General features: G+C 53.1%; 2 protein-coding genes across 2 annotated transcripts; one reads left to right on the plus strand and one right to left on the minus strand.

Annotated features, from left to right (window-relative positions):
- Nucleotides 1–5,128: 5,128 nt before the first annotated feature.
- RIC8A (RIC8 guanine nucleotide exchange factor A) lies at nucleotides 5,129–9,574 on the minus strand. The gene is made up of 10 exons (XM_007949312.1): nucleotides 9,491–9,574; nucleotides 9,202–9,249; nucleotides 8,541–9,131; nucleotides 8,036–8,127; nucleotides 7,343–7,493; nucleotides 6,264–6,359; nucleotides 6,041–6,185; nucleotides 5,829–5,973; nucleotides 5,490–5,609; nucleotides 5,129–5,249 (listed from the first exon to the last, which is right to left on the minus strand). Exons 1-10 carry the CDS (start codon nucleotides 9,572–9,574, stop codon nucleotides 5,129–5,131), a joined length of 1,593 nt encoding a protein of 530 aa, XP_007947503.1.
- A 2,699-nt stretch (nucleotides 9,575–12,273) lies between these two features.
- BET1L (Bet1 golgi vesicular membrane trafficking protein like) lies at nucleotides 12,274–14,492 on the plus strand. The gene is made up of 4 exons (XM_007949313.1): nucleotides 12,274–12,292; nucleotides 13,372–13,463; nucleotides 13,707–13,763; nucleotides 14,325–14,492. Exons 1-4 carry the CDS (start codon nucleotides 12,274–12,276, stop codon nucleotides 14,490–14,492), a joined length of 336 nt encoding a protein of 111 aa, XP_007947504.1.
- Nucleotides 14,493–14,702: the final 210 nt, after the last annotated feature.

Here is a 14,702-nt window from a genome sequence, read left to right on the forward strand (position 1 = left end):
AATAAAAGTATCTCTATTGAACCTGTTTGAATTTGGAATCTCTTTTCCCCTAATACACTTGACTGCTGCTTCCACAGGCATGGATTGTGAATCCAAGTAAAATGAAATCCCCAACAACTTCAAACTTTTCTCTGTTTATCATGGTGCTGCTTATTAGTCCAATTGTGAGGATTTTTGTTTTCTTTATGTTGAGTGTAATCCATTCTAAAGGCTGTAGTCTTTGTTTCAAGTCATCTTCATTTTCAGCAAGCAAGATTATGTCATTTGCATATCACAAGTGGTTCATAAGTTTCCCTCCAGTCCTGAAGCCATGCTCTTCTTCGTATAATCCAGCTTCTCAGATTATTTGCTCAGCTTACAGGTTGAATAAATATGGTGAAAGGAAACTGCCCTGATGTACACTTTTCCTGATTTTAAACCATGCAATATCCTGTTATTCTGCTTGAATGACTGCCTCTTGGTCTATATACAGGCTCCTCATGAGCACAGTGAAGTGTTCTGGAATTCTCATTCTTGACAATATTATTCATAACTTGTTATGATCCACATAGTCAAATGCCTTTGCATAGCCAGTAAAACACAGGTAAACATTTTGCTGGTTATCTTTGCTTTCAGCCAAGATCCATCTGACATCAGCAATGATATCCTTCATTCCATGTCTCTTAGGAATTTGGCTTGAATTTTTGGTCATGCCTTGTTAATGTACTGCTGAAGTTTTTAAATTATTTTCAGCAGAATTTTACTCGTGTGTAATATTAATGATATGGTTCAATAATTTCCTCACGTTCTTGGGTCACCTTTCTTTGGAATGGGCACAGATACGGATCTCTTCCAGTCAGTTGGCCAGGTAGCTGTCTTCTATTTTCTTGCCATAAAGGAGTGAGTGCTTCCAGTGCTGCATCCATTTGTTGAAACATCTCAGTGGGTATTCCATTAATTCCTGGAGCCTTGTTTTTTCACCAGATCTTCAGGGCAGCTTGGATTTCTTCCTTCAGTACTGTCAGTTCTTAGTCATATGCTACTTCCTGAAATGGTTAAACATTGAACAGTTCTTTTTGCTACAGTGACTGTATATTTCTTCCATCTTCTTTTGATGCTTCCTGCATCATTCAATATTTTACACATAGAATCCTTCAGTATTGCAACTTGAGGCTTGAATTTTTTCTTCAGTTCTTTTAGGTTGAGTAACACTGAGCATGTTCTTCCCTTTTTCTAACTCCAGGTCTTTGTGCATGTTATTAGAATAGTGTACCTCATTTTCTCAAGCTACTGTGTGAAATGTTCTGCTCATTTAATCATTTCTTCCATTTGCTTTAGGTACTCTCCATTCAATAGCAAGTTTCTGAGTCTCTTCTGACATCCGTTTTGATCTTTCTTCCTTCCTGTCTTTTTAATGACTGCTTGCTTTCTTCGTGTATGATGTTCTTGATGTCATCCGACAACTCATCTGATCTTCGGTCACTGACCTTCAGCGTATCAAATCTGTTCTTCAGATGGTCTCTAAATTCAGGTGTGATGTACTCAAGCTTATAACTGGCTCTCATGGACTTGTTTTAATTTCCTTCAGCTTCAGCTCCCACTTGCACATGAGGAATTGATGATCTGTTCCACAGTCAGCTCCTGGCTTCATTCTGACTGATGATAGTGTGCTTCTTCATTGTCTCTTTCCACAGATGTGGTTGGTTTGATTCCTGTGTATTTGGCCAGCTATGTTGATGTATATAGTTGCCATTTGTGTTGTGGGAAAGAGGTATTTGCAATGAATAAGTCAATGCTTGTGTAAAATTCTATCATGCAATCTCTGACATTTCTGTCCAAGGCCATATTTTCCAATTACTGATGCTTGTTTATTGTCAACTTCTGCATTCCAATCACCAGGAATTATTAGTGCATCTCGATTGCATGTTTGGTCAATTTCAGACTGCAGAAGTTGGAGAAAATCTTCAGTTTCTTCATGTTTGGCTTTAGTGGTTGGTGTGTAAATTTGAATAACAGTATTAACCGGTCTTGCTTACAGGTGTAAGGATATTATCTTATCACCGACAGCATTATACTTCAGGATAGATTTGGAAGTGTTCTTTTTGACGATGAATGCAAAGCCATTCCTCTTCGTCATTCCCAGCCTAGAAGACAGTATGATTGATTCAAAATGGCCAATCTCAGTCCCTTTCAGCTCACTGATGCCCAGGCTATCAATCTTTATGCACTACATTTAGTTTTTGACAACTTCCAGTTTTCTTAGACTCATACTTCATATTTCTTCATTCTGATTATTAATGGGTATTTGCAGCTGTCTCTTCCCATTTTGAGTCATGCCACGTCAGCAAATGGAGGTCCAGGACACTTTATTCTTTCCACATCATTAAGATTGCCTCTATTCTGAGGAGGCAGCTCTTCCCCACTTGTACTTTTGTGTTCCATCCTGAGGGGTTCATCTTCTGGCACTGTATCAGACAGTGCTTTACTGCTATTCATAAGGTTTTCAGTGGCCAATTTTTTCACAACTGGACTGCCTGTTCCTTCTTCCCAGTCTGTTTTACTCCGAAAGCTCCACTGGGTGACCCTGCTGGCATTTGAAATATTGGTGGCATAGCTTCCAGCATCACAGCAACACACAGGCCACCACAGAAGGACAAACTGACAGGCCAGTGGTGCCCATAGGCAGTAACCCCCACTTCTCCCTCTCCCTCTCAATCTAGAGTAGTGCCTAAGGCATTTGACTGCTAACCAGAAGGCTGGTGGTTCAAACCCACCAGCCACTCCTCAGAAGGAAGATTGGGCAATCTACTTCTATAGTGATACCACCTTGGAAACCCAAGAAGGGGTTGCTATGAGTCAGATTCGATGCGACAGCAGTGAGTTTTTGTTTTATGTTTCTCTCTCTGGTAACCATTAATAAACTTTGGTCTTTATACATTTTCTTTTTCTTGTCTTTTTATACAAGGGAGATAGTAGCAAAAATTTCCTTTTGTGACACTTACTTCACTCAATGTAAGGTCTTTGAGCTCTATACATTTAGTAGCATGTATCAAGACTTCCGTTTCTCTTGCTGGCTAAGTAGTATTCTATTGTATGTATGTACCACATTTTGTTTATCTATTCATCTGTTGATGAATTTAGGCTATTCCACCTTTTGGTTGTTGTGATAGTGCTGCAGTGGACACTAGTGTACATGTGTTTTTGAGTCTTTGCTTTCAAGTCATTTGAGTATATACCTGAGAGGAACTGCTGCACCTGCTGGGTTTGACCTGTTATTTTGTTCCATGGAATGGTGAACATTGGCTGGTCTTGTGATTTAGTGTTACCATCAGGGGCAGCTGAGCGAGAGGGGTGCATTGCAGAAAAGCTTGAGTGACCTTCCTGAATAGCACATGCAAGTTTGGCTGTTTACAAACCTAGACAGAGGCCTTCATTCAGCCACCTCCTTTTCCCCAACCCCATGGGAAGGTCTCAACCTGTCTCAACCTGTGTTTGCATAGCAGTCAAAAAGCTTCTGCTTTATGAAATGCTTGTTTGCAGATCAGTGAGGTCTGCTGCCCACCTGGTCTTTATGGAAAACTGATTCCAACATTCCCCTGTGTTTTAGCTCAATTCAGGGGACAGGTAGGCGGCACAGTGGCCCTCTTAGCCAAGAGGGCCACTGAGAAGAGTGCCGTGTCCATCTGAGGAGACCTTGTACCAGGATACACAGTGGGCAGATTCACAACTCTGGGCCAGACGAGGACATGTGACTCGAGGACTAGCGTGAACCTGGCTAGACTATCTGCAACCATCATGGACACCCTAGGCTTCAAAACAGCATGTCTGGAGGCCTAGCTTCTGTGTAGCTATACAAAGGTCTAACCAGAAAGCACTTTTCTGAAGGTGGCCCTCTGAACTGAACAGGCCAATTGTGGGACCCTAGACCTGACCTGGTTTTCCCCAGTGGGATCTGAGGTGCAGTCTCAAGGCCAAGCAGTCATCTTGTTGGTCTCCAATGTGTGTCCCAGATCTGGGTATCCTCAGTCTTCCAGTGGCTGTTTTTAATCAGATAGACCCGTCCCTTTTTCTGGCATGGAATAAACTTTATTATAGAAGCTGGGCATCTCTTCATTTTTGTCCTCAAAAGAAACACATTGACAGCAAGAGCAAAGGGGCTCTCGGGGTTTCTCTCCCACTGGCATAGCCAGTGGAGAACCCTCTCCCACCCCAGCCCCTTCCGAGCACACAGGCATACTGCCAGGGGCCCATGCCACCTCTCAACCTAGCCTCTTCTCCAGCATATGCACTGTGGCTCTTCTAGCTGCACTTAGCTGTTTTCTTGTCACCTTCCCTAACCAACTTCTAAAATATGAGGTCCTCACTTAAAAGCCTTATTGGCTTCTGGCTGCCTGTGGGGCTCTCCAACCCCAGGTTATCCCACTGCTGGGCACTTCTGCATAGGCTTCCCTGGGTTTGACCATGGCCCAGCTCCACACGCAAGCTCCTGCCCTTTAGGCACTGGCTGCTTTCCCCTCAGCCTCCCCCACCCCTGCTTGCTCCTCCCAGGGACTTCAAGGCCTGTGGGCTTGCTCCTTGACTACAAAAAACATGAGGGCAAGCTAGGAACGTTGGAATTCTGGAGAGAAAAGAGTTTCTACCACACTTAACGTTCCTTTGCTTGATACTTTGCAGATACATACACACACGTTCTCGCCCAAAACGTGTCTTTATTCTAGGACAATGCCTGGGGGGCCCAGGAAGGGGGTGTTCTCCTTCGTGTGAATGTTTTCAGTCTGAGCCAGCAGGTAGGGTCACAAAGACCACATTGGGAAGACCCTCCTCCCTGGGGAGACGCGTGCAGCACGTGTGGCCTGTGTGTGTCTGAGATCTGCCATCTGCATGTGCAGCTCTAGTAGGTTCCTTCCCCTGTGAAATGCAGCACCTGTCTCAGTCCCACCAGGTCCTGCCCTTGGGCAGCATTCCCACACATGCTCCTCCTGGTACAGAACAGACCATTGCATGAGATTTCCAGGTGGTGCAGGATAAGCAATCCCAATGCAGAGACAGGAAGCTGGACCAGAGGGGAATCACAAGTGGAGATGGGCAGGGCCAGTGCCCAGGATGTGAGCAGGTAGCACCAGCTCTGAAGGGAAGGGGAGCTGTGGTCTCAGTCAGGGTCTGAGTCTGGGTCTGAGGAGAGTTGCCCCTCCATGCTCTGGCACATGGCATCCTGCAGAGATGTGAGGTGACCATGGGGACTCATGCCCATGGGCTGGATGACTCGGTGCCTGCAGAGAAAGGCTCAGTGGGCCGGGTGTGGTCCTGCCCCTCCTGGCCGCCGCCCTTTCACCTGACCCAGGAACCCCGCATATGCTGGACTGAACCCTAACTGCCCTCTCTTGGCTTTGAGACCACAAGCAGTCACTTAATTTCCATAGGCCTCCATTTTCATCAAGACTGATAGAGAATGTGGCCCTTCCCCCAGAGGACACCCATGGGAGGGCTCCCCGCCGCTGCCCACCACGTACCTAGAGAGTCTGTCGAACATGTTCACCAGCTTCATGGCTTCATGTTCCTTCTGCTCCTCTGTCATGCCCTCCATGGGATTGGGCGGCTTCTCCTCTACCCGCCCCGTCACAGGGTTTATGCTGCTTCCAGGGGGGCAGGGCATCACTTTCCACGCAGGATGGGGGGGGCTGGAGGGGGGTCTACTCCCATTTCCCACGTCAGTTAGGGGCTCCCATGTCTGGACCCCCTTCCAGTTGCTCAGACAGGCCCAGCCCCTGGCCAGATACAGACCTCAAGACAGAGGCAGCTTCCACCCATCCTGCCCTGTGGGCCAGTGGGGTGGAGTCAGGGCAACACACCTGGCCTTGGCTTCCTTGTACTCCTCGGTGTCTGTGTCCTCGTCCTCTGAGTACTGGCCTGAGGCCCGGCCCCCTGCCATGAGGCCCCTGGCAGCCAGGAGACCAGCAGCATTCCCGTAGCCAGTGTACTTGATGAATCGGGGCACTGAGGGCAAATGGAGGTCAGAGCCAGCTGTGCTGGGGGAAGGGGTGGGCGCCCAGCCCCCACTCACCACTCTCAGCGCAGAGCACAAACAGGAACTCAGCAGCCACTCGCTTGACATCTGTGTCCAGGTGTGTCATCAGGCGGACCAGCCTGTTGCGCAGCAGCCCCCCAACCTCAGGGCGGGTGCTCACATCCCGGAGTGGGGGCAGCACCTAGGGAGCAACTGGCCCTCAGCCCAGTTCGGTGTCACAGTCCAGGTCCAGGCCCGCCCCACCCCTAGCACCCCATACCTGGGCCTTCAGGAACTTCCTGGCTGGGCGGTGTGCACGGGCACACTCAGTCAGCAGGCTCAATACAGGGGCTACACTTTCCTTCAGCCGGGGCGTCTGTGGAGGGGGAGCTGTCACCTGCTTGGACCCACAGGGATCAGGAAGAGGGGGGGGCTCTTGCAGAAAGCCTGAAGGACCAGCTGGGTAGCAGTCTGCTCTAAGGAGAATCCTTGCAGCTAGTCAGAACCAGGATGCTGTCTGGCCCCTTCTCTGCATTTTTATCTTTCATGAAAACACCCATGTTTCCCGCTGTACCATTCATCCTTATATATGAATAATCTTTTGGATAATTCAGGGTGGACGTTTAAGCATTTAGTATCGGAACAAGGAATAGCAGCTCACATGAGGCACCCTATTCCCTTGGCTGTGGCCCATCAGGGCCACTTGGCTGGTGGTACTGAGGACAAGCCATTGCAGCCTCAGGTCAGCGCCGTTCTGCACATTAGGTATGTATGGTATGGACAGGCCCCATCAGTTCACGCTGCACGTCAGTACCCTTCCCCAGCTGCTGTGGGTTCTGGTGTCTTTAGTCTCCAGCCTGCCCCACTGCCTAAGACTGTGAGGTCCTGGAAATATGCTGAAGCCCAGCCACTCAGCTTCTTGGGGTGCCCCTATGGTAATCAAAGGGACACACACTGGCTAAAAGCTCCTGTGGATTTTGCCTTAGGGAGGCCAAGGAAGTATGGGGCAGGGGGCAGCAAAGGGTTGCTGTGCACAGGGACACCTGGCATCAGAGGGTCACACATAAGACCTGAGGGCTTCCCAGGGTCACCCGAAAGGCATCTGGAAAAATCACAAGGACAAGCAGTGGGGTGGGCTTTATAAACGAAGCAGTGTCCTCAGAGAGGATCGACTGCCTCCTCCAGTGATCAGAAGTGCAACCTTCAGGCAAAGGGGCTCCATGTGCTTTTCAGGGAGGACCACAGGACACTGGACGAACAACCCAGTCACAGCAGAGACCTCCATTCACCAGGGCTAATGAAGTGGAGAAAGGCTGGGCCAGAGCCTGAGAGGAATGGGCAGCTGGCCATCCCACCCACCTGGTCCAAACGCCGCTCCAGGAAGCCAAGGAGGGCATGTATCACATCCATGTTCACTCCCATGAACTCCAGTGAGCCCGCGTGCAGCTCTGCAGCAAGGAGGACGTCAAGACACTCCAGGGGCAAGTTTCCCAGGAGATTCACCGCATGGCTACAGACAGATGGAGACTCGATTAAGCCATTCCTCTGCCAAGTGCCAAAGGCACTTGACTGCTAACCAGAAGGCTGGGGGTTCAAACCCACTAGCCACTCCTCGGAAGGAAGGTTGGGCAATCTACTTCCGTAGTGATACCACCTCAGAAGTCCAAGGAGGGGTCGCTATAAGTCGGATCTGCCTCCACGGCAGTGTGTTTGGTTTGGTTTTGGTTTTTCTGCCAAGTGCAGTCCTAGGTAGTACCCACCTAGGGCCACGTGATGCTGCTCACCACCCAAGTGCAGGCGGCAGTGCCTCCCCTGGCTAGTCCCAGGGGTGCTAGGAACGCCCAGGCTTCCAGATCGTGCTGATGTCCAGTCCACTCAGACAAGTAAAATCAGACTCAGGTGAGTGGGGACCCCTCCCCATTCCCATTCTCCCCCCTGCAGGATGGGAGGCTGAGGATTTCCCTCCAGCGAGGACAGGTTCAAGTGTAGCCTACACCCACCTATTGCATTGCCCCACATTTCCACTCACCACCCCGCAATTCCCTGCCCTACCCGTGAAACTCCTCTGTTCTGTCCCCAGCAGCCGAGACCATCACACAGTGCCGGAGAAGGGTCCCCAAGTGCCGGTAAAGGGCAGCATCTTCCTAACCAGAGAACGGGGTTCTTGTAGGAGGGAGCCCTAGTTGTTCCTGCTGTTGCTACCAGCTGAAGTTCTCCCACCCGCTGGGCCCCATCAATGAGGCTGATCCTGGACCAAAGTCCCTCCAGTTCTATGCCTGGGCTCTGTACTCTCCAGTGTGATCTTGCCGATGTTGGTCTCTGTTCCTAAGAGTGCTTCTCCAGTTAAGACTAGCAACAGATACCCTCAGCATTCACTCCACATGCAAGCTCCCCTCATGCTACATACCCAGGACTCCCACTGGGCCTGGAAAGCCAGAACCCCCCTCCTAAAAGACTGTACGCAGAGAATAGCCTCCTCTCCTCCAAGAGGTGGGAGCGCCAGTCCTCTGCATCTTGTGCCCAGAAACTCGAAGGCATCTGTGCATTGATCCCTCACCTCATTCACCTCCCTTTTGACCGAGTCAAAAGTGATGTTGAAAAGCACTTTGAGGATTTCCATGGCTCGTTCAGTATCCTGGGTAGGGAGGCGCTCTGGGGGGCTCTCCTCGGGGCCCGCCCCCAGTGTCAGCTCCAGAGCATGGGTCAGCAGGCGCACCCCCTGCAGCTCCTGGAAGAGCTCATGGCGCACGTCGGTGCGCAATGCCGTCAGCAGGAAAAGGAGCCTCAGGTCGAAGAACTGGACGTCGTGCGGGAAGCTCTGCAGCCCATGGAGCTCCACGCGCTCTGTGAGCCTCACCACCAGGCGGGCCTCAGCAGCCAACACCTGCACAGTGGGGCTGCTGAGCACGAGGTTGCACAGGCACTTGAGGGACTCTAGCACAATGTCCATGTCTTGGGGCTCAGGGTCAGGCTCCTCGGAGGTGGAGATGCCAGCATAGCGGGCCAAGGCCTGCAGGCTCCGGCGGCTGGTGAACCGATCCAGGCAGCTGCGGTCCCGGGACAGGATGCGGAGACTCTGTAGCCAGGTGGCGCGGCGGGAGGGCGGCAGGCCCTGCTCTAGGGCGGACACCAGCAGCCCAGCCAGTCTCTGCGGACACACGAGCTGTTCCACCCCACCCTGTCTCCTGCCCCGCCCCGCCCCCCTCGCCAGCACCCACCTTCCGGTCTTCCCGCTGGTCGTCATCAAACGTGAAGCTCTGGCAGTTCTGCAGAGAGACCCAGGGGCTCACGGCATACAGGTCCCCGTGGGGGTGGCACCGCAGTCGCTCCTGGGCGACCGCGCCTGCCTCCTTTCTGAGCAGACGGCGGAGCCCGCGCACCCCTACCCCACACGGCCGTCCTGCCGCAGGTCCGTAGACGCGCTCCTAGAGCCGGTCCCGCAGGCTCAGCCCCGCTGCGCACGACCCGCCCACCCCCGTACCGGGCCCGTCACCAGCTCCCGCTCACCTCCTGGTTGTACGTCCGCAAGGCGTCCACCATCGCGTCTTCCTCCCCCGTCTCCACTGCATTCGCAACCGCCCGGGGCTCCATGGCGCCCCCGGGACCGACGCTAAGAGGCTCCAGGCGGTGAGCGGGAGGCTCTCCCCCCGCCCCGTGCCGGCCCCGCCCTCGTACCGGAGCTCCGCGTCCGGCGCGCGGGGGAAGCCGGGACCGGAAGTGGGTGCGCCGCGGAGCGGTGGGAGCCTGGCATGCGCGGCGCCGCGGGGACAGCCAGGACAGGGCATGCGCGGCGCCGCGGGGCATGGTTCAAGGGGCGCAGGGCACACCGTGAGACCTTGCTGCGGAGTAGGTCGGGCTTCTAGACCTGGCTAGGTTATCTGCCGGCCTCGAGGTCTCGGTCGGTCCAGGTCGAGCTGTGACTCCCTCCCCAGACTGCTCTGTGGGCTAGAATTTCCAAGAGGACAAGATCTCGTTGCCCCATCCCAGCGCACACACTAACGTCCCTCTTGATCCACTGAACGAATGGAATGGAAGAGGGACGGCACAAGGGGAATTCTGTACTCCCGTGGCCACTTGGTTAGTTAAATAGTTGTCGAGCTTCCACATCCTGCGAGGCGCTGGGGTTCCAGGGGAGACAGACCAGGAAAAACAAACATGACTTTGGGTGGTTACAAGTGCCATGATTTCAAAAGCAGCAAAGGATGCTGTGATAGCAAGTACCTCAAAAAACCAAACTCACTGTGTGGTGCATTCCAAGGCATAGCGACCCCCTTGGGTTTCCGAAGCAGTAAATCTTTGTGGAAATAAATTGCTCAATCTTCCTTTCACTGAGTGGCTGGTGGGTTTGAACCGCCAGCCTTCTGGTTAGCAGTCAGTGCCTTAGGCACTATGCACCAGAGCTCCTTAGCAAATACCTGATGGGCTGCAAAGGCCTCTGAGGAAGTGACAGTCTTGCTGAAACGGATGACAGGAACTACCAACCCACTGTCATCTAGTAGATTCCATCTCATACGGAGTAGAACTGCCTTATAGGATTTACAAAACTGTAAATTAAGATGTGCCTAACCCAAGCCCTGGTATTTACAGTCGCCTCATGTACGTGACAGCTGGACAATGAATAGGAAGACTGAAGAAGAGTTGATGCTTTTGAGTTGTGTTGGCTAAGAATGATGAAAGTCCTGTTGACTGCTAAAAGAACTAAAAAATCTGCCCTGGAACAAGTGCAGCCGGAATGCTCTTTGGAGGAGAGAATGGCCAGACTTTGTCTCACCTACTTTGGTCATGTTGTTAGAAGGGACCACTCTCTGGAGAAGGATGTCATGCTTGGTAAAGTAGAAGGCCAACAAAAGAGGGAAAGGCCCTCAATAAGATGGATTGACACAGTGGCTTCAGCAATGGGCTTAGGTCTAGTGGGGACCATGAGGCTGGCACAGGACCAGGTAGCGTTTCATTCTGTGGTACATAAGGTCGCTATGAGCCTATGACTCGGAGATGACTCGATGGCACATAACAACCACCACCAATCTTTACAGAAGCAGACTGCCTCATCTTTTTCCCACATGGTGGCTTGTGGGTTCGAACCACCGACCTTTTGGTTAGCAGTTAATTGCCTTCATCACTGCACCACCAGAGTATAGGGCCAGGGGCCAGAAAAAGAGCCGAGACAGATGATAAGAACAGCAAAAAAAAAAAAAAACAACCCTGAGAATGACTCTTCCAGGCAGAAGGAACAAGTCCAAGCATGGAAGTGACCCTGGTAAGATGAGGAAATGATGTTACTGTAGGAACAAAGAATAGGGAGAGTGGGGCACAAGGAGAAAGGGAGGCTAACAGTATGCTGCGACTTCCTCCATGTGTAAGCCAGACGTGCTGCGCAACCTGGACTCGGTTTCCTCTTGTAAAGCAGAGATAATGAAAATGCCCATTTCAGTGGGTTGTCAGGAGGATTAAATGCATCTAAACCCAAAGCAGTCAACGCAGTGTTTGGCATTAAAAAAACGGTGCACTGGTAGGTAACTTCTGGTCCACCATCTATTAACAAGTATGTCTAGCATCTCCTTTGTCACAAACCGTTATCGACAGGGTTCAAGGTCATGAAATACTGGTTCCTACTGTCCCCACACTCCCAAACCCTTTTCCTCGCTTTTTTCCTGCACAATTTTTCACACCTTACTTTATTTAACAAATAACTGCACAGTGCTTACTTATTCCAGGCCTTGTTCTAAGCACTATCTTTGCTTTACAGGTGAGAGAAAATCGTGCGCAGAGGTTAAGGTTCCCCAAGCCACAAGAGGGCCATGCTTCCCTAACACGCCGCACCCCTGCTTGTTTTCGTGTCTTGTCTCTAGCATTAGATCTGCACGTCACCTTAGTGTCTCGGCGCCCAGCACAGCTGCGCGCGGGCAGGCGGGGCTCCTTCCGCACTTCTCCTATAAAAGAAGCCGCATGGAATTTTTAATGTTTAGAGTCTGGCGCTGTGTTAGTGCCCGATGCACCTCTAGTTTGAGTAACTGAGAGAAATGTCTTTTGGAGATCATGCTTTTGGCACCAAAATATTAACCAAGCGGTTCCAATTTCACAAGCGCTGGAACGAGCTCCAAACCAACACCCATCCACACATGACCACCACCTGAAGCCGGAAGTGGAGCGAGCCGATGGCGGAAGGGGCGGATTCGTAGCCGGGCGGAGCGGGGCCGGAAGCCCCTTCGCTGGAGGTATCGCTACGTCGGTGGAGACGTTGGCGACGGCGGCCTAACTGGGGACAAAGGCCTGGGCCGGCACTGGGAGCGATGGCGGATTGGGCTCGAGGTTAGCCCAGGGAAGCACTGTCAGTGGGGTCGGAGGGCGGGGCCGGAACTAGGTGACACCGCAGGGAGGTCCTCGCCGGGGCGGGCACGGCCGGGTCCTTCCCGTCCCAGACGCGGGGCGTCCCCTCGCCCTCTCGTCCCTCGGAGACACTCGTGCGGGTCGGGTGAGGCCTCGGAGGAGCTCCCGGCGACTGTTCCGGAGGCTAGTTTGGATGAGGGCCTGCGAGCCCCAGGAGTCAAGGCTGTGCGCGGTGGGCGGGTCCAGGCTGGCCCTTGGTCCTCAAGCCTCGGTGTTCTCATCTGTGAAGTGGGTTTCTAGTTCCTACCCCTGGGCTTTTGTGACGGGTGAAGGAGTGAGGGATGTGAAGGATGCGTGACGCAATCGGTGTCTCTTCTCCAAGGGTGTCATTGCTGGGAGGTGCTGATTTGGGGGTCACAGACGGTGGTCACCTGGAGGCGTGGGGGGTGTGGGGAGGCGGTTCTCACTCACTTGGTATGGCCCCGTCTCAGTGTGGAGAATGAGTTTGCCCGCTGCAGCCAGTCACGCTTTGGGACAAACCCCGTGAGGCCAGGCAACTTAGCAACCCCCCCCCCCACTGGCATGTGTGAGGCTCCCTGATGTCCCTGGTCAGGACCCAGGTCATGGTACCCCTCAGGAGTTTCCCTGTGCCCTCCTGGGGTCCTCCCATGTCTCTCCTGAGGATGGTCTGGTGCACGTGGGCCGTGATGGACAGAGATGCAGGTATTGCATCTTCTTGGCACCCCTAGTCCAGGTCCCAGCAGAGTCAGGTCAGAAAGTGCTGGTTGGACAAGCCTGTTGGAAGGTGCACTTGGGGGTGCCCCATGCATCCCACCTAGACGTGTACACGGAACGTGTGCTCTTGCTTTGTTGCACAGACTGTCCCATGTCTGAGACCAGTACACCCCATACATGCCTGACAGCGTACAGGTAGAAGGAACCCAGGCCCACTGAGATGGTTGCCTGGGCCCAGTGAAGGTTCTGACGCCATAGAGGGTCAGCTCCCCGGAGTCCATGGTTGGGGTGTCCATGGATGGTACAGCCCCTCCGTCTCTTCGCAGCTCAGAGCCCGGGGCCCGTGGATGACATCCTGGACCGGGAGAACAAGCGGATGGCAGAACACCTGGCCTCCAAGGTCACCCGCCTCAAATCGGTCTGTGTAGTGGGGACCAAGACCTAAGGGAGGGCTTCCACCTGGGGGGTTCTGGGCAGTGTACCCACCTCCTCGCCCCAGCTGTGCTCACCTGCTGTGCAGGTCCCGAGTGACACCTGACCTTAGTGGTGGTAACTGTGTTCAGCAGGGTTGCTCACAGGGTCTGGCTGGTATTGCAGGGAGGGTGGGGACTACCCAGTGTATCTGGCCCTGGCCTAAGCCCACCCTCTCTGCCCTGACCAGTTGGCCCTGGACATCGACAGGGATGCAGAGGACCAGAACCGCTACCTGGACAGTGTGGTAGGGGCCTGCGGCCTCCCCTGGCTCAGCTTTCCCCTCAACTCCTGTCCCTGCCCCATACACTTGTCCTTTCCTATGTACTCTCCTGCCCCACCCCCACATCCGTGACCCCTTCCCTCACCCTGTGCTCAGCTCAGCCCCCCACCCCTGTGGTCATCTCTGAGCCTCATGTACGCACATACACACGCATTCCCAGTCACTCCTTTTACACACCTCGGGTCCCATGCTGCCTCTCTGTGTCTGTCCTCCATAATGAGCTCTGTCCCCCCCATTCCTGCCTTGTACCCTGTCCCTGCCCTGCTTGACAGAGCATCCCTCCCAGGACTTGGATTTTTTGAATGTGACAGGCGTGGTCACTGGGAGCTGTGCATTGTTCCTGTGCCCCTAGTGCTGCCCTGTGCACCTGTCCCTCCCTGTATCTTGTCCCTTACCTTGTGCGTCCCCCACACTCCCATCCCTGTCCCCTGTGCTCGGCTCTTTTCCTCCCGTCTCTGCCTGTTACCTTCGTGTCTGTTCGGCCCTCCACCCACCATGCCCCGTATAACAGGCTCCTCCCCCCAGGACTCGGATTTCTCAAGTGTGACGGGCCTGCTCACTGGGAGCGTGAAGCGCTTCTCCACAATGGCGCGGTCTGGGCATGACAATCGGCGGCTCCTGTGTGGCGTGGCCTTGGGCCTGCTCGTGGTCTTCTTCATCCTATCCTACCTCCTGTCGAGGACAAGGACGTGAGGAGTGGGCCCTGGGGCTTCCCCCCCAAGAGACTCTTACATACAACTGTGGGTTGGTAGCTTTTTTCCTGTGCGGCCATGAGGCACGTCAGCTGGTCTTTGTTTGGAAGGGAGCACTCCCCATCTGTGATCTCAGGGCCCCCCCTCTGCCCATGGTGAGTCCCCGTGAGGACTAGTCTTTTAGCCTGTGCCCTGTGTCCCTCTCCGAAGC

This window comes from Orycteropus afer, unplaced genomic scaffold, assembly GCF_000298275.1.
Source record: "Orycteropus afer afer isolate SDZICR_OR568_19922 unplaced genomic scaffold, OryAfe1.0 scaffold00244, whole genome shotgun sequence".
NCBI lineage: Eukaryota > Metazoa > Chordata > Mammalia > Tubulidentata > Orycteropodidae > Orycteropus > Orycteropus afer.